The 18,854-nt window shown below is 43.8% G+C and overlaps 1 protein-coding gene across 1 annotated transcript in view; it reads left to right on the forward strand.

Moving 5' to 3' along the window:
* The window catches only part of RAB40C (RAB40C, member RAS oncogene family), a 49,498-nt gene that overhangs the window by 24,017 nt on the left and 6,627 nt on the right, over positions 1-18,854 (forward strand). Inside the window, exons 3-6 of the mRNA XM_083372856.1 lie at positions 8,458-8,518; positions 12,442-12,502; positions 16,091-16,168; positions 17,869-18,091. Of these exons, the coding sequence (XP_083228982.1) occupies positions 8,458-8,518; positions 12,442-12,502; positions 16,091-16,168; positions 17,869-18,091 (423 nt within the window). The remainder of the gene's footprint in view (positions 1-8,457; positions 8,519-12,441; positions 12,503-16,090; positions 16,169-17,868; positions 18,092-18,854) is intronic.

The following is an 18,854-nucleotide window of genomic DNA, read 5'->3' on the forward strand; positions in this document are numbered from 1 at the left end:
TATTAATTGTATCTTAAGACAACAGGATGTCAATTTGACATTCCTTAAAAGACAAGCCTATTGGGTTTATTAAAGCAGGATGTTCCATCTCTTTGTTCCAAATTGCTTGCAGCTTTTTCTTATGTTTTGGTACTATTTTTCCACTGCACATAAAAAAATAACTTCAAATTTAGTCACCTCAAAAACTTTTCCCAATAATATTAGTAATTTAAAAGTGCTAAGGTGTCATGTCCAAATTGTCAAGCTAGAACATATTTTAAGAAATCCCAGATCTTTTTGGAAAATATCCAAAACTAATTAACAGTGTTGTAAAAGACTAATTAACAGTGAGTTGATCCAAAGTATTAATGTCATTTTTTTTACCCATGAACAGAAAAGAAAGATTTATCAGCAGTTTTCAGGGCAGGATTATAATGTCCTTCATGTCTGCTTCTCATGATAATTAGGATCAGAATTAAGCCTTCCCTTCCCATCATTGCTTGTGTAGGTCTTGTAGCCCTTAAAACAGGAGCTGAAGCACTGCCAAGATTTAAAGAGGGTCAAATAACTTGTGTTCATACAATAATGATTTTTAAGATGAATTACTTAGGTGCCATTTGTTTGAGGTCAAAATATAAACCGGGTATAGCTGGGAATCGGGAAAATTACTCTTTCATTCTTCTACGAAGATCATGCTGTAATTGACTCCTTTAAAATCTATCTATCCCATAAATAACTCTCTCAACATTTTCAATAATATGTTTAAAATACTGAACAGCTCTTAGCAGAGGAGTATCATCTCTGCAAGCATGTATTTGTTCTTGAAGCGTTCACTTTTATCACTTTGATGTTTATCAAGGTTGACTCAGCCTTCCATCCTTCCGAGGTAGGTAACATGAGGACCCAGATTGTTGGGGGCAATTAAGCTGACTTTGTAATAATGCCGCTTGGGGTGTGTGTGTGAAAGCCCTAATAAGCAGGCATATACATAGAATGAAGGCTACTGCTAAGCTTGTAAGCCACCCTGAGTCTTCGGAGAAGGGCGGGATATAAATGGAATTAAAATAAATTAAATAAATAAATCTAAGAACCAACTTTCCCTTTTCTGGCATCTTTTTAAACACCTAAGATGAGGAAATTGCCATTGGCAGGAGAGTTTTTTTATAGCACTGTTGAAGGAAAAGTCTTCATCGTGGTTCAGTCCAAGCCGGGAATAAACAACATGGCGACTGCTTTAGGAAGAAGGTTGCAGTTTATTGAAGAGGAGAGCCAGACAGGAAGATGGCTCTGGACGAAAAAAGAGAGAAAGAGAGAGAGTACATGTAGGGAGTGGGTTTTTATACCCTCTGCAGCCTTTTGTTTGGAGTTGTTGCTGTGGCATGAACTTCGACCTGAGTCTGAGTGTGCCCCTTTGGTATCTGTGGGTTAATCCTATCATGTCCTGTCTTAGAGTTTGGGTGGGGTCTGTAGATTTAAGATGTCTTTGTCTTGTTAATCTTCTAGCTGGGAGATTTACATCTGCATTTTTACAGAGCTGGTTTCTGCTTGGGGGAGGGAGACTTGGGGCTATTAAGAAAAAAACTGGCCGTGCTTTCCTGCCTCTTTAAGATCCTTTGAGGAAATATATTTTTCTACCCTTTTAATATTTCCTTCTCTTGGTGGGGGGGGGGGGCTGACTTCCCACAGCACAATGTCGATTCAGGCACAATTTTGGTTCGCCAGATTTAGAACAGGTGAATAGTACAAAACCTATAAGGTATTCCCTGCTTTATACAGGTTGTCCTCGATTTACGACCACAGTTGAGCCATTCCGTTGCTAAGCAGGACCGTTGTTAAAAGTGAATTTTGCCCATTTTTACAACCTTGCTGGCCACGGTTCTTAAGTGAGTGACTGCAGTGGTTAAATTAGTAACGTGGTTGTTAAGTGAATCTGGCTTCTTCCCAATTGACTTGGCTGGTCCAGAAGGTCGCAAAAGGGGATCACGTGACCTTAAATGTGTCAGTCGCCAAACGTCAGAATTTTGATCACGTGACCCCCGGGATGCTGCCATGGCTGCTAAGTGTGGGAAATGGTTATTAGTTGAATGGTTGTAAGAGTCGTTGGGCAGGATGACTTTACCAAGTTCTGTCCCATGGCTTTTAGAAAATAATAATAGTAATAATAATAATAATAATAATAATAATAATAATAATAATAATAATAATAATAATGATGATGATGATGATGATGATGATGATGGAAGGGACCTTGGAGGTCATTTAGTCCAACCCTCTGCTCCGGTAGGAAACCCTATGCCATTTCAGACAAAATGGCTGTCCAGACGCTTCTTAAAAACTTCCAGTGTTGGAGCATTCACCGCTTCTGGAGGCAGGTTGTTCCACTGGTTAATTGTTCTAACAGGAAATTCCTCCTTAGTTCCAGGTTGCTTCTCTCCTTGATTTGTTTCCATCCGTTGCTTCTTGTCCTGCTTTCAGGCACTTTGGAGAATAGCTTGACTCCCTCTTCTTTGGGGCAGCCCCTGAGATATTGGAACACTGAACAGAATAACAGAGTTGGAAGGGACCTTGGAGGTCTTCTAGTCCAACCCCCTGCTCAAGCAGGAGAACCTATACCATTTTAGACAAATGGTTGTCCAGTCTCTTCTTAAAAGCTTCCAGTGTTGGAGCATTCACAACTTCTGGAGGCAGGTTGTTCCACTGGTTAATTATTCTAACTGTTAGGAAATTTCTCCTTAGTTCTAGGTTGCTTCTCTCCTTGGTTAGTTTCCATCCGTTGCTTCTTGTCCTGCCTTCGGGCGCTTTGGAGAATAGCTTGACTCCCTCTTCTTTGGGGCAGCCCCTGAGATATTGGAAGACTGCTATCATGACACCTCTTAGTCCCTCTTTTCTTTAAACAGGACATACCCAGTTCTAGCAACCGTTCCTTGTAAGATTTAGCCTCCAGACCTCTAATCATCTTTGTTGCTCTTCTCTGTACTCTTTCCAGAGTCTCAACATCTTTTTTACATCGTGGTGACCAAAACTGGATGCAGTATTCCAAGTGTGGCCTTACCAAGGCATTGTAAAGTGGTATTAATACTTCACCTGATCTTGATTCTATCCCCCTGTTAATGCAGCCTAGCACTGTGTTGGCTTTTTTGGCAGCTGCAGCACACGGCTGGCTCATATTAGAATAGCTAAATAACATATATATATTTTTGTCTAAAAGCACAATTCCAGCATTCAATTCTGCTGTTAGAGGAAAGATAAGCAATAAAAAGGAGATTGGTTTTACACCCCGAGTGAAGGCTAGTAACATTTGAACATTATTACAGTTCTGATTCTGATCAGAGGCCCCTTAGATGCAAATCAGCAGTACAGGCTATTTGGCATTCTTAATTCTAGATCTAAGAACTCTCATTAGGTCTATGTCTAGAATTTTATTTACATCTAGGTATTGTGTACAATACTCTCTTTTTTGCATTTTTCTCCCAAAATCCTTGGGGGGCGGGGTGGATTAGGCTGAGCAAGACTAGCCTGCTAGGTAAAATCAGGGAAGTTTTGAGGGTGTGATATTAATTGTATACATATTGTGTTTTCCCGCAGAAGCGGTGTTTTGCGATTGGATTTTTTTAAAAAAAAGTTTTATTAAGTTTCAGAAATAAAGTTATGCAAAATTACAACGTAAAGGGAAAAACAGAGAGAGAGGGACAATATGGGAAGTTGAAAAAGGGACAGAACCTGTCCGAAATAATATTTTTTTAAAAAAGCTACTTACAACTCTCTTCAATATGGATACAGTTATAAAATAAAATACACTCTTTGTTTTAGTTGAACACCCACCCACCCCAAAAAAGAAGATAACAAAATTAAAAATACCAAAGATAAACATACCAAACAATCACATAATAGCAACAAGGGGTAAAGTTTTTTGTGCTGCAGCGCCCTCTAGCGTTGTAGTCAGGTCAAAGCTGTCTGGTTTGCTTCGATGTCAGGTTTATTAATCAAGCATATTTGAACAGCCCAGTTTTCCGCTTTGGCAGTTTGCCTGAACTGGCCTGATAGGCTTTCAAACATAAAAACAGCAGCTGTAATGAAAGACTCGGTGCCGACAAGTGCTCCCTGATTTGTAATAGGATTAAAATAGGTACCGTGCAATCTTAAAATTGCAGCGGCGTGCAAACCATCAAGGGAGGGAGCTTGAATCGCAGAGCTGTTGCCTGCACTGGGGAGATTGTATCAAAGTTAAGGATTCAAAAAGAAAAAAAATGGGGGGAGGGGAGGAAATGCACCAGTCCCTTATATAGAAAAGTTTCTGGGGGGGGGGGGGAAAGCTACTATAAAGTGAAATGGGATAACAGCTTCCATATTTCCCTGAGATCTGACTTTTGAAAGTGTCGGGGTTTTTTTTCCTGCTAGCACTGTGCAGACTTGCCAAAGCGACAACGTCTGAGTTGCTTTCACACCTTTTGCGATGTTTCCTGCAGCTGCCAGTTATTGCGATACGTGAGGCTAACCTAAACAGGGTGTTGATGGTGTGGCTTGCAGCAAGCGTCTGCGGATTTGGAAAATATAAATAGCTGCCTATGTCTCCAGTTTAATGAAAAGAAGGACTAAGACACGGCAGCAGCCTTCCAATATCTCAGGGGCTGCCACAAAGAAGAGGGGTGGGGGGTGTCAAGCTGTTCTCCAAAGCACTTGAAGGCAGACAAAAAGCAACGGATGGAAACTAATCGGGGAGAAGCAACCTAGAACTAAGGAGGAATTTCCTGACAGTGAGAACAATTAATAAAACGGAACAAATCAGAAGTTGTGGATGCTCCAATTCTTGGAGGTTTTTTTTTAAAAAAGATTGGACAACCATTTGTCTGAAATGACAGATACAGGGTCTCCTGCTTGAGCGGGGGGGGGTTGACTAGAAGACCCCCCCCCAAGGTCCCTTCCAACTGTTATTTGTTATTGTTAGGCATATGGTGTTAGCCTACAATGTTGGGTTGAAAATATATTAACCATGATGTTGTTATGTCTTTAAGAAGTTAATTGGCTAATTGGTGTGTAAGTGTTCTCATGGCCGTAAGAGGGAGCTAGTAACGTAGGTTCTTTTTCTCTCTCTGAATTCACTGATCTCTGCTATTACTGTTTTTGCTCTGCTGTTGGTTTACTACTGTTGTAAACCTGAACTGTATATTGACCTCTGGACTGGTAAGAAGACTTTGTAGTTTGGATTACTCCTTGGACTGTTGCTATTGTGTATGACCTGGACTGTTTATTTTTGACTGTGCATTTTTGTTTTTACACCACCTCAAAGTAAAATACTTTTTGCTTTTACAACTCAGTGTACTCCTGTGTGTGACTCTTACTGCTCTCAGTACCCTTCCTTGTCTGTGCAACTCTTTGGTAGCACAAGGAGACCTCTGCACAACAAATTCCTTAACAGTTATTCTGCAAGTGAGCCGTCCCAAGTTTTCAACCCCCTGCAGAAGGCTATCTGCATTGGCAAAATGAAAAACTTTGAATTCGTTTCCGTCAGATTAATGGAATTGCTGCAGCAGTAGGAAAGTGATTTTTTTTTTAAAGGTTATTCAGTGTTGCAGTGAATCTTATGGAGCCCTTGGTTTGCGTGCGTGAATTGATCAGGGAGCTCTTAAAATATAGTCATCGACTTAACAACCATTCGTTTAGTGACTGTTCTAAGTTAACGGCACTAAAAAAGCGACCTATGAACATTTTTTTCACCCTTAACGACCATTGCAGCATTCCTAATGGTCATGTGATCAAAATTTGGACGCTTGGCAACCGACTCCTATTTATGACGGTCGCAGCGTCCCGGGGTCACGTGATCCCCTTTTGAGACCACCTGAGGAGCAAAGCCAATGGGGAAGCCAGATTCACTTAACAACCGGGTTGCTAACTTAACAACTGCAGTGATTCACTGAAAAACTGTGGCAAGAAAGGTGGTCTTGCTTTAGCAACAGAAATTTGGGGCTCGGTTGTCGCAAAACAGGGACTGCCTGTAAATGCCTGGATTTTTGTCCTGTGTGCAGTTCTGGCAGCATTTACCACTTCGTTCAAATCCAGCACCATGCACTTTTGAGTCTTTTTAAGTGAAACAGCCAACCTCGTGGCTAGCCGATTGTGAAGGAAAGCTGCCGTGGATTAAACAACGTTGACATCAGGAATGTGGTAACGCAGCGTAGAATGTCTTAGCTTCTTTCCTCTGACTAGCTGTTGGTTTTTCAGGGACTGCCTGGGGTAGGGGAGAAAAAATATTAAAGGTTGCTTTTATGGAAAATAGTTATTGGATTTTACTGGTAGATAGAACTGCCAGAAACTCTCCAGAAGCATAGGCTGATTTCTAGTAATCTGAACAATAGTAGCTCCTAACGTGGGATGGGCATAGTAGTTGTACTAATAGAAAATAAACTTAAGTGTGTCCTGTGAGCAGATCATGTCCTGAGTTGCACTAGCAAGATGCTAAGATGAGCTTAGAGTCACCAAGTTGAAAAGCTCAGGTTTGAAATCAAAATATTGAAACCTGTTTATTTTGCTTAGCAGATGTGATTTGTCCTTTAATTCCCTCAAACCGTTACGCAGCCCACGGCTATCTTGGCATGGTGCAAAGTGCCAATCAAATCACCGAGTCTGTAAATGTTATTTGTTTATCCAACTGGACATTACCTAATGAAAGGTTTAAATTGTCAAAAGAAATGGTTCTGGATCCTCCTGGAAGGCAGAATGTGAGGCAGCCAATTAACCCAATATTGAATCTGTCCAATAAAGACCTGTTTCTACTAAGAACTATACAGATTAAATATTCAGAGGGATAGAAAGAGAGATGACCAGTTGAAACTATTAGTACAATGTGCAGGCTTATAACATTGCTGAAACGGTTCTGTGGCAGGACACTTCAAAGTTTTGGTTTAGTGTTGATAACTTCATTCTCATTTATTAAATATTTGGGTATGTATGATAGTGGTAAACTTTAGCTCCTTGCAAAAAACACGCATTGCTTTTACGAATTGGACACTAATTTTTGAAGATCTGGTAGAAGCTGGAAACTTCGCTTTTTAAACACACATACACACACACACGCAGAGAGAGAGAGAGAGAGAGAGAGATGTAACTCTTGTACTAAATATAAAGCTGTAATAGAATATGACTAGCAAGACGCGGTGGCTCAGTGGGTTAGGACGCTGAGCTTGTCGATCAGAAGGTCAGCAGTTTGGCGGGTCGAATCCCGAGTGCCGCGTAGCAGAGTGAGCGCCTGTTACTCGTCCCAGCTTCTGCCAACCTAGCAGTTCGAAAGCACGTAAAAATGCAAGTAGAAAAATAGGGACCACTACGGTGGGAAGGTAACAGCGTTCCGTGCGCCTTTGGCATCTAGTCATGCCGGCCACATGACCACGGAGACGTCCTCGGACAAGCGCTGGCTCTTCAGCTTTGAAACGGAGATGAGCACCGGCCCCTAGAATCGGAAACGACTAGCACGCATGTGCGGGGGAACCTTTACCTTTACCTTTAGCAAGATTTAGGTCAGACATGCAAAGATTTCTCTCTTCCTCTCATCTAACTTTGTTTCCAACTTATTCAAAATATTTCCCTCTTCCAAATTTTGAAGAAGGAAACCTGTTTATAATACCCTGTTTCCCTCCAAATAAGACCTGGTTTTGTATGTTTGCTCCAAAAGATGCATGAAGGCTTATTTTTCAGCTAGGTCTAATTTTCAGGGAAACACGGTACAAAATGCATTCTTCTGGCTGCCGATCTTAACGGGCTTATTTTGGGAACGGGGCTTATATTACAAGCATCCTGAAAAGTCATGGTAGGGCTTATATTCCAGTTGGCACTTATTTTCGCGGGAAACACCGTAGCTAGGACTATTACAGAGCATAGCTTCACATAATTGAGAAAACCTACCTATCATTTTCTTATTTATTTCCAGTTTTTTCTCCTGGGCAAAATGTTAGGTAGTAAGCCTCTCAAGGTGGCAATTTTTTTTTCTTCTTAGCACTAAAGTACCGACTCACTGATAACACCATGGTATTAACTGTCAATCAGAATAGAGCTGGAAGGGACCTTGGAGGTCTTCTAGTCCAGCCCCCTGCTCAAGCAGGAGAACCTACACCATCTCAGTCAAGTGACTGCCCAGTCTCTTCTTAAAAACCTCCAGTGATGGAGCGCCCACGATTTCCGGAGGCAAGCTGTTCCACTGGTTAATTGTCCTCACTGTGAGGAAGTTTCGCCTTAATTTCAGGTTGCTTCTCTCCTTGGTCAGTTTCCAACCCTTGTTTCTTGTGTTGCCCTCTGATGCTTTGGAAAGTAAATTGAACCCCGCTCCTCCTTGTGGCAGCCTCTCAAATACTGGAATACTGCTATCGTGTGTCTCCCCACCACACACCACCAGTCCTTCTTTTCTAATAGCATATATTCTTTTTTTAATAGCCTATATGTCCATTTGCTATTATTTATATAACCCTACTTCCAATCTTTTCATTGCAGGAATTGATTACAAAACCACGACAATTCTGTTAGATGGCAGAAGGGTCAAACTGGAGCTCTGGTGAGTCTAGATAAATTACATAAATCTTTCAAAGTCGTGGAAAAACCTGAGCAGAGAACCTGAACTCGCTAAGATAATCTGCAACTTTATGTACTTATTAAATTCTGTTTCATTTGTGCTGTCATTCATATGAAGTAATATTGGTTTAACTTGTGAATTAGCTTATGTCGAATCTCCCCTTCATCTTCATCATCATCATCATCATCATCATCATCATCATTATTATTATTATTATTATTATTATTATTATTATTATTATTATTATTATTATTATTATGGATGGTGTCTTACAAGAAAGCAAGATTTTGTGCAATGTCAAATACTAAAAGTTGCGAAACCTCGCCCACAAGTTTACTAGTTAATCTTATTTTTTATGTCCTGCCTTTATTTTTTATTTTTTTATAAACAACTCAAGGCAGCGAACAGGCCTAATACTTCTTCCTCCATCTATTTTCCTGTAAAGCGAGTTGGACTGAGACTGAGTGATTGGTCCAAAGTCACCCAGCTGGATTTCGTGACTAAGGCGGGACTAGAACTCCCAGTCTCCTGGTGATTGGCCCAAAGTCACCCAGCTGGATTTCATGGCTAAGGTGGAACTAGAACTCACCATCTCCTGGTGATTGGCCCAGGGTCACCCAGCTGGCTTTCATACCTAAGGTGGGAGTAGAACTCCCCGTCTCCTGGTGATTGGCCCAGAGTCACCCAGCTGGCTTTCATGGCTAAAATGGGACTAGAACTCACCATCTCCAGGTGATTGGCACAAAGTCACCCAGCTGGATTTCATGGCTAAGGTGGAACTAGAACTCACCGTCTCCTGGTGATTGGCCCAGAGTCACCTAGCTGGCTTTCATGCCTGTGGCGGCACAAGAACTCACAATCTCCTGGTGGTTGGCCCATAGTCACTCAGCTGGCTTTCATGGCTAAGGTGGGACTAGAACTCCCCGTCTCCTGGTGATTGGCCCAGAGTCAGACAGCTGTCTTTCATGCCTATGGCGGCACTAGAACTCACAATCTCCTGGTGACTGGCCCACTCAGCTGGCTTTCATGGCTAAGGCAGGGGTAGAACTCACCGTCTCCTGGTTTCTAGCCTGGTGCTAGACTAGACGAGACATTAAACCAGACTGGCTCACTAAACAATATCTGAATAAATAATCTAAAGAAAAGAAGGAGAAACTTTTCAAGAGAAGAAATACTGAGTCTCTCTGGTTTTTAAACAATAGAGGCCAGAGGCGTGCCTGGCTGAGGAATTCTGGGAGTTGAAGCCCACAAGTCATCCAAGGGCCAAGTTTGAAGACCCCCTTGACTTGTGGACCTCAACTCCCAGAATACCTCAGCCGGCGTGCCTGGCTTAGGAATTCTGGGAGTTGAAGCCCACAAGTCATCCAAGGGCCACGTTTGAAGACCCCCTTGGCTTGTGCACTTCAACTCCCAGAATTCCTCAGCCGGCGTGCCTGGCTGAGGAATTCTGGGAGTTGAAGCCCACAAGTCATCCAAGGGCCACGTTTGAAGACCCCCTTGGCTTGTGGACTTCACCTCCCAGAATTCCTCAGCCGGCGTGCCTGGCTGAGGAATTCTGGGAGTTGAAGCCCACAAGTCATCCAAGGGCCACGTCTGAAGACCCCCTGCACTAAGCCAATGCTTCTAAGTCAAGGCCCGCTTGCATGCAATGCTGCCTCTGCGGAGAGGAGAGCCTTGCTAGGGAAACATTCGCCGAAATGCCTCCTTCCACCGTAATGAGCACCGATCCAACAGGTTTGGCGGGGTCCCCCAGTTTTGCGGCAGAGAAAGCCCATGTAGGCAATTCAGCTAATGAGGCTTCCCGGGGCTTGTTTCGCGCTCCTCCCAAGATCTTTTCAAAAACCCAGCGGGATTCAAAAGCACCACGCGGTGATCTACAGCCGAGCTGAGCCTGACCTCGGCTTGCATTTCAAGCGTTAGGGAACTTGCTACGTTGCGCACACCCAGCTCTTCCCCATCACCTCACAGATGTCCGGCGATACCCCCTTGGTGCGCTCCACTGCTTAGTTAAATTCAAAGGCACGACAGAAACATGGGTGTGTGCGCCGTGGAGGCAGCTGGTCCCCTGCATCTGTTTACTACAGAGCACGCCACGCTCCTAAGTAAACACGGTTGTAAGTAAACACATCAAGCCCCACGTGATGTGTTCTCGGCCTCGGCCTGTCGCCCTTGATGGCTGGGCCCCACCATTTTCTGCCCAGAAGGAGATTTGTTTTTATAACTTGTAAAAAAACAAAAGCAGAGAGCACTTTCTGTACTGTCCGAACCTCCAAAAGGAGGCCCAGGGGAGGGAAAAACACACAAAAAAGCTCGGGGACCATTTATGACTTAAGCCTTGGTTACTCTAGTCTAACTGCAAAAGGAAGTAGCGAGCAGAGATTCTGAGTATCCTTTCTGACAGAGTGGGAAAGAACGGCGGGCAAGAATACAAGGGGGGACAGTGATCTGCGTTGGTCAATGACATGTCGGTGGACTCTGAAACCTGGTTTAACATGGATGGCCAGATAAAGGCATTAAAGCTCTCCCAAAGCTGATAGGATATTTTTTTACACACGTTCTCCAGGCTTGGCTATCATCATCTATCTATCTATCTATCTATCTATCTATCTATCTATCTATCTATCTATCTATCTATCTATCATCTAATCCATCTGTCCGTCCATCCATCCGTCTGTCTATCATCTATCTATATCTATGTACGTATGTATCTATCTTATTCATCCATCCATCCATCTTATCTATCCATCTATCATCCATCCATCCATTCATCCGTCTATCATCTATCTATCTATCTATCATCTATCTGTCTATCTATTTATCAATTTATCTGTCATTTATCTGTCGATTTATCTATCATCTAGAAGGTACAAAGGCATATTCAGGCATTGTAAAATATTTTCAAAGAAATACTTGTTAATTCAGTGTATAATGGCAGTGTCTGGAGCAAGAACACAAGAGAGGAAAGAATAGGGTTTTTTATAGGGTTAGGTTGTCCTTTGTTATCCCCCCCCATACTTATATCTAAGAGGCCGATAAAAGAGAATATTTGTAGTCAGGGTTGAAATGAGGAGTCCTTAGGGGCTCTCCGAGCTTAGCAGTTTTCTTGCAGATGTTTCATTGCCCAGCTAGGTAACAACATCCATGCTAGAAGAGAGCGGGGTTTGCCCTGTCCGTGTTAGTGGGGTGCTCTTGGGGATTCTGCTGCCCCCAGGGCAGTTGGTTGGGCCATTTGCTGTTAGCTTGATTCTGCTGCCAGAGTCCCCCAGGACCACCCCCACCAACTTTGACAGGGCAAGCCTCTAGAATATAAACTGAGAGCAAACCCCAGTCCCTTAATAGCATTGATGATGTTACCTAGTTAGGGTCATGAAATGTCTGCAGGAAAACAGCCAAGCTCAGAGAGCACCAAGGACCCCATAATCCTCCTCCTCCTCCTCACCCCAATTCCCTTCTAGCACTGATGCTGTTACCTAGTTAGGGTCATGAAACATCTGCAAGAAAACAGCCAAGCTCAGAGAGCACCAAGGACCCCATAATCATTCTCCTCCTCTTCCTCCTCCTCCTCCCCCTCCTCCTCCTCCTCCTCACCCCCAATTCCCTTCTAGCACTGATGCTGTTACCTAGTTAGGGTCATGAAACGTCTGCAGGAAAACAGCCAAGCTCAGAGAGCAGTGAGGGACCCTCCTACTTAAGAACTCCCCACCCCACCCTCGGCCAAAAAATATGTCTTACCGACCCTTAGAAGCGGAAAATAAATGTTCAAGTGAATATGTTCTAGTGTTAGCCAGCGCGCAACCAAATGTACAAGCTGTGCACCTGTCTCACGCGTCCTGTCGTGGGGTGAGGAAACCTTTCAAAGCTTCTCTGCTTCTGATCCCCCCCCCCTCTTTCTCTCTCTATTCCAGGGACACATCTGGCCAAGGCAGATTCTGTACTATTTTCCGGTCCTACTCCAGGGGAGCCCAGGTGAGTCCCACTAGCAACATTAAATCCTACTGCTATTTTTCCTCAGAAATAGACAAGAGCTTGAAGGAAAAGGCTTCTTGGAATCCCTGCTTAAGAGCTTCTTGATACCTGTGATTTTACGGAAAAGAGTGAGAAAAGGCAGACGGCTCTTTCTGGACAATTTTTATTTTATTTATCTTTACCATTTCTAAATCACCCAGCTCCCTCTCAGATCCTCAAAATGCTTCAGCTCAGGGTAGAAGAGATAACTTTGTGCCCTCTTGAGTGTTTTGACCTCCTGTTTCTAATTGTGATGTAATCTTGAGGGCTGCGTTGGAATGAATGGACTTTGAAGAAGCAGGAGAGAAAGAGTGTTGACGTTTTCCAGTGTTGGGGTTGCAGAAGACTCCTGAGAAGACCACGGTTATTCATTTCATTTTATTAAATTTATATGCCGCCCTTCTCCCTGAGGACTCAGGGCGGCTCACAACAATAAAAATTAAAAAACATAAGAGTAAAAAATTTAAAAGAGAATTAAACAATAAATACAAAATTACAAAACAATTTAACCCAGTAAAAGCCTAATTAAAAATCGTAGTCAGTCCAGGCCCGCTTGTTGGAACAACCACGTCTTCAGGTCACGGCGGAAGGACCGAAGGTCAGGGGCCGTCCACAGCTCCGGAGGCAACTCATTCCAGAGGGTTGGTGCGCCCACAGAGAAGGCTCTCCCCCTGGGGGCTTTCCCCCTGGGGGTCGCCAGCCGGCATTGCCTGGCTGATGGAACCCTGAGGAGGCCGACTCTGTGGGAGCGAACCGGGCGATGGGAGGATGATAATGGCAGCAGGTGGTCTCGCAAGTACCCTGGGCCTAAGCCATGCAGGGCTTTAAAGGTTATTACCAGCACCTTGAATCGCACCTGGAGGGCAACCGGAAGCCAATGCAGCTCGCGCAGGAGTGGTGTAACATGGTTAGCCAAGAAAACGAACAAATGGGTCCTAGAGCAAATCAAGCCAGGGTTCACACTTGAGGCACAACGTTCAACATTCAAAATATCTTCCTTTGCACACCCAGCTGTCTGGAGAAGGCTGCAATTCTGGGAAAGGTGGAAGGAAAGATTAGAAGAGGACCAGCAGCATGGCGGAGAGACTCAGTTATGGTGGGCACCATTAGAAGACCTGAAGGACCAAAGTAGGGACATATCCTCCCGGAGAAGATACAGCGATGGTGCTTGCTAAGAAACTGAGTTGGTAGCACGTTATACATTTCTATCTGGGAAAGCCATAAAATACCCAGCGGTTACATCTTGGGAAAGGTAGAAGGAAGGAGAAGGTGACCAGCAGCAAGGTGGAAGGACTCAGATGATGGGGCACCTTTGAAAGAGCTAAAGGACCAAGTTAGGGAGAGACCAACATAGAGAAAATTTACCTAGGCGGTCACCAGGAGCCGAGAACAACTTAATGGCACAAAAATCAGTCATGGTAAAAAAAAAATCTGGAAAAGGTGGAAGGAAAGATTAGAAGAGGAGGACCAGCAGCATGGGGGCACCATTAGAAGACCTGAAGGACCAAATTAGAGACAGGTCCTCCTGGAGAAGATCCAGCGATGGCGCTTGCTAAGAACTTGGTTGCACATAATAATTGTTTATTCAGCAAAGCCACATAATACTGAAAAGTTCGTAACCTCGGGAAAGGTAGAAGGAAAGAGCAAGCTGGAGGCATTTAATTCAATTACAGCGATGATGGAGGCACCTTTGGAAGACTTGAAGGATCAAGTCAGGGATTGTCGTGAGCACGTGGCAGTGGTTTTCTGAAATATTTTAATTTCTTCTTCTTTCATTAAGTAGTCTTCTCCCCCCACTCACGGTAACAAGTTTCACACCCATATTGACAAATCTCAGGAATCCACAGAATAGTTGTGACTTGTAACCAGGAGACAGAGTAGGTCCCAGGGGGAACTCCCATACCTCCGATTTTTCAGCTCAAAACGATTGGATTTTCCTCCTCTTCCTCTGCAAAATATCCGCTAGGAAATGCTTTATGAATGAGCCAAACGAAAAGCCGGCTTTTTGCAGTAAACAGTTCGTTTCCCCCGCGTAGCCCCTAAAAGAAACTGCCTCTGTCCCATGACAGGGAAATGACAGTCTCTATCCCTGCCCTTAAAAGAGACGCAGTGGGTTAGGACGCTGAGCTTGTCGATCAGAAGGTCGGCAGTTTGGCGGGTCGAATCGCGAGTGCCGCGTAGCAGAGTGAGCTCCTGTTACTCGTCCCAGCTTCTGCCAACCTAGCAGTTCAAAAGCACGTAAAAATGCAAGTAGAAAAATAGGGACCACTATGGTGGGAAGGTAACAGCGTTCCGTGCGCCTTTGGCGTCTAGTCATGCCGGCCACATGACCACGGAGACGTCCTCAGACAAGCGCTGGCTCTTCAGCTTTGAAATGGAGATGAGCACCGGCCCCTAGAGTTGGAAACGACTAGCACGTATGTGCGGGGGAACCTTTACCTTTACCTTTTTATCCCTGCCCTTAAGGCAAAAACGTTTTGACACAACGCCATTTGGCAGGGCAGACCCCCTGCAGGTTAAATTACTAGGTTTGTTCATTTTATCGATTGATTCAGTTTCTCATAGCTGTCCAACTTGGCCAAGGGACTCTAGGCGGATTACAGTTCTAAAATTATAAAACAAAACAATTAAAAAACATAAGAGCCTTGGTGGAGCAGTGGGCTAATGCCTCCTTAAGTAACACCAGCTGCCTGCAATTAGTGCAGGTTCGAGTCCCACCAGGCTCAAGGTTGACTGAGCCTTCCATCCTTCCGAGGTAGGTAAAATGAGGACCCAGATTGTTGGGGGCAATAAGCTGACTTTGTAATAATGCCGCTTGGGGGGGGCGAAAGCCCTAATAAGCAGGCATATACATAGAATGAAGGCTATTGCTAAGCACATTGGTTTGTGCTTAAATTGTAAGCCGCCCTGAGTCTTCGGAGAAGGGCGGGATATAAATGGGATTAAAATAAATAAAAATAAAATAAATCAATTACCAGATCCCGCCAAGAAGCTTGCAAAATTTCTACCTGTCGCTTTGGCGTCTGGAAGTCATTACATGCCTTCCTCATGTCACTGTTTCAGCCATCTAATCCTGTAGTATTTGATGTATTTACTAGTTTTGGACTATAAATAAAATAATTTTTTCAGTAGGCAGAATTTAGGGGGGGGGCTCCCAATCCATTCCCTCTTGCTTCCAGCAATGTTCCAGGAAGCTCTGTAGCTGTGTAATGCTTTGATGTGATAAGAAAGTGGCGTTTTTGCAAAAAAAAAAAAAAATATCTCCGCAGTCCTTTAACGAGAAAGTCATCCTGTAGTCCAGGGGTCACCACTCCTCGGGCCGTGGACCGGCACTTTGAGGCATGCCAGAGACCAGGCCACGCAAACAAGTGTAGCCCCATCTGTGGGATGCAGGCAGCATGTGAAAACAATGTCTCTCCACGGAATCAGTCCCTGGTGCCCCAGAGGTTGGGGGCCCACTGCTGTAGGCCACCCAGACTCACTTCCCGTGAGGTGGGCAGCCGTATAAATTTGATCAACGAACTAACTGGAGTGTTTTGTTCCACCCAGGGCATCCTCTTGGTGTACGACATCACCAATCGCTGGTCTTTTGATGGCATAGACCGATGGATCAAGGAAATCGACGAGGTGAGCAAGACAGAGTTTATACGGGGCTGCCATTACGACCCGGGGTGGCGGGGTGGGGTTTGAATACTTTTAAATGCAGTAAAGCTGACCTTACCTTGGTACGCTCACGCCATTCCATGTCGAGGTCAGCAACCTTATGCAAATTGTAAAAAAAAAAAGAGTAAGAAACAGAGAGCTAAGGAAAGGAAAAGAAAGGCACGGGAGAAGTAAAAAATGAAAAGCTAAACCGGTTGACGCCCGTCCCGTTAACTGTATCCGTATCTTTTTGTAGGGGCAAATGATCACCCCAAAGGTGGTTTCCAAAAGGTGGCTGGACTTTCTTTCTTTCTTTCTTTCTTTCTTTCTTTCTTTCTTTCTTTCTTTCTTTCTTTCTTTCTTTCTTTCTTTCTTTCTTTCTTTCTTTCTTTCTTTCTTTCTTTCTTTCCAAACAAATCCAGCAGCACATTAAGCTCCGGGCACCACCCAGTGTGCTCTTCTTAAATTGGCGCACTGAATATTGTCTGAAGTTTTTTCCAGTCCACCCCGTCCCTTTTTTTTTTTTTACAAAAAGACAGGTGGAATTGTCCCAAGAAGGTAATAACTAAATACGTAAAATAAAGTAATAAAACAATGCACAGGAACCCACATTAATAGCGAAGCAGTGGGACCCAGAATTTTAAGACATGTATTCAATTAAAGTTAACAAAATAACAAGAGTTGGAAGGGACCTTATAGAGTCCAGCCTCCGCTTCAAACAGGAGACCCTCTACCATTCAAGAAAAACGGCTGTCCAGTCGATTTTTGAAAACCTCCATCCAGTGATGGAGCCCCAGCACTTCTGGAGGCAAGCCTTCCACTGATTAATTGTTCTCAGGAATAAGAGAATAACTTTGGAGGTCATCTAGTCCAGCCCCCTGCTCAGGCAGGAAACCCTCTGTCATTTCAGACAAATGGTTGCCCAGTCTCTCCTTGAAAACTTCCAGTGTTGGGAGCATCCACAACCTCTTGTGGCAAGCTGTTCCACTGATTAATTCTTCTCCCGGTCTGGAAATTCCTCCTTAGTTCTAGGTTGCTTCTCTCCTTGATTACTTTCCATCCGTTGCTTCTTGTCCTGCCTTCGGGCGCTTTGGAGAATAGCTTGTGGCAGCCCTTCAAATATCGGAAACCCTGCTATTGTGTCAGCCCTACTGCTTCTTTCCATTAAGCTAGGAAGTTTATTTATTTATTTATTTATTTATTTATTTATTTATTTATTTATTTATTTAATTTTAATCCCATTTATATCCCGCCCTTCTCCAAAGACTCAGGGCGGCTTACAATCTAAGCACAAATCAAATGTGCTTAGCAATAGCCTTCATTCTATGTATATGCCTGCTTATTAGGGCTTTCGCCCCCCCCCCCCCAAGCGGCATTATTACAAAGTCAGCTTAATTGCCCCCAACAATCTGGGTCCTCATTTTACCTACCTCGGAAGGATGGAAGGCTGAGTCAACCTTGAGCCTGGTGGGACTCGAACCTGCACTAATTGCAGGCAGCTGGTGTTACTTAAGGAGGCATTAGCCCACTGCTCCACCAAGGCTCTCAAACTGGAAAGTTTAATGAAAATTGCAGAGAGCTGCTTGGACGGGTACAGTAGACTGCCAAACGAGAGTGCTCAAGACGGAAGCTTGGATGGCACATGAGCGCCCAGGTCCATAACTTTATTCTGTGTCTTCTTAAAGCATGCCCCTGGCGTGCCCCGGATCTTGGTTGGCAACCGCCTTCACCTGGCCTTCAAGCGGCAGGTGCCCACGGAGCAGGCCCGATCCTACGCAGAGAAGAATTGCATGACCTTCTTCGAAGTCAGTCCCTTGTGCAACTTCAATGTGATTGAGTCCTTCACCGAGTTGTCCCGCATTGTGCTGATGAGGCATGGCATGGAGAAGATCTGGAGGCCCAACAGAGGTGAGCAAGCCTATTTCCCTCCCTCTCTGCGCAGGTTGCAGACATTTCATTAACCAACTAGCTCGAATCAGCACGGCAAGAAGAGAGCGGAGTTTTCTCTCTGTTTATATCCAAGTGGCTGGCTTGCCCCTGTCATTGTCGCTGGGAGTGTGGTTTTTTTTATTATTATTATTAAAAAGTTTTAAAGTACATTTTTGAACATAACTCCCCCCACCCCTAACCCACCCAATACCCCTACCTCCCCCAGCCCCCCCCCGACTTCCCAAAGCAGAATACAGGGTATTATTTTCACAATCTTAATCTAAAATATACTAACTAACTATAATTACACTTTAAATCCAGTCGCGCTTTAACTCTCCTTAAACATCATAATATATCTCCATTACAAATATGCTTCACATATTCCAAATTCTACCATTTCTATCTAATTCAAAACTTTCAAAATCCATTCTTCTATAATAAACAAATCAACCTTCTTCCAATATAACAGTACCAAAAATTCTACTATAGCTATTAATTATAAATATCTTTTTCTTAAAGATCTTACATATTCCACTAAATTACGTTAACTTTTAAAATGGTAATCTTTTACAGTTCAACCATACATAATAATACATTGCATCATCACAACCACATCTTCACGATTTAGACTTAACAATTTAAATAAGGTAAAGGTAAAGGTTCCCCCGCACATGCGTGCTAGTCGTTTCTGACTCTAGGGGCCGGTGCTCATCTCCGTTTCAAAGCCGAAGATCCGGCGCTT

The sequence above is a fragment of the Vipera ursinii genome, assembly GCF_947247035.1.
Source record: "Vipera ursinii genome assembly, chromosome: 13".
In the NCBI taxonomy this organism is placed as follows: domain Eukaryota; kingdom Metazoa; phylum Chordata; class Lepidosauria; order Squamata; family Viperidae; genus Vipera; species Vipera ursinii.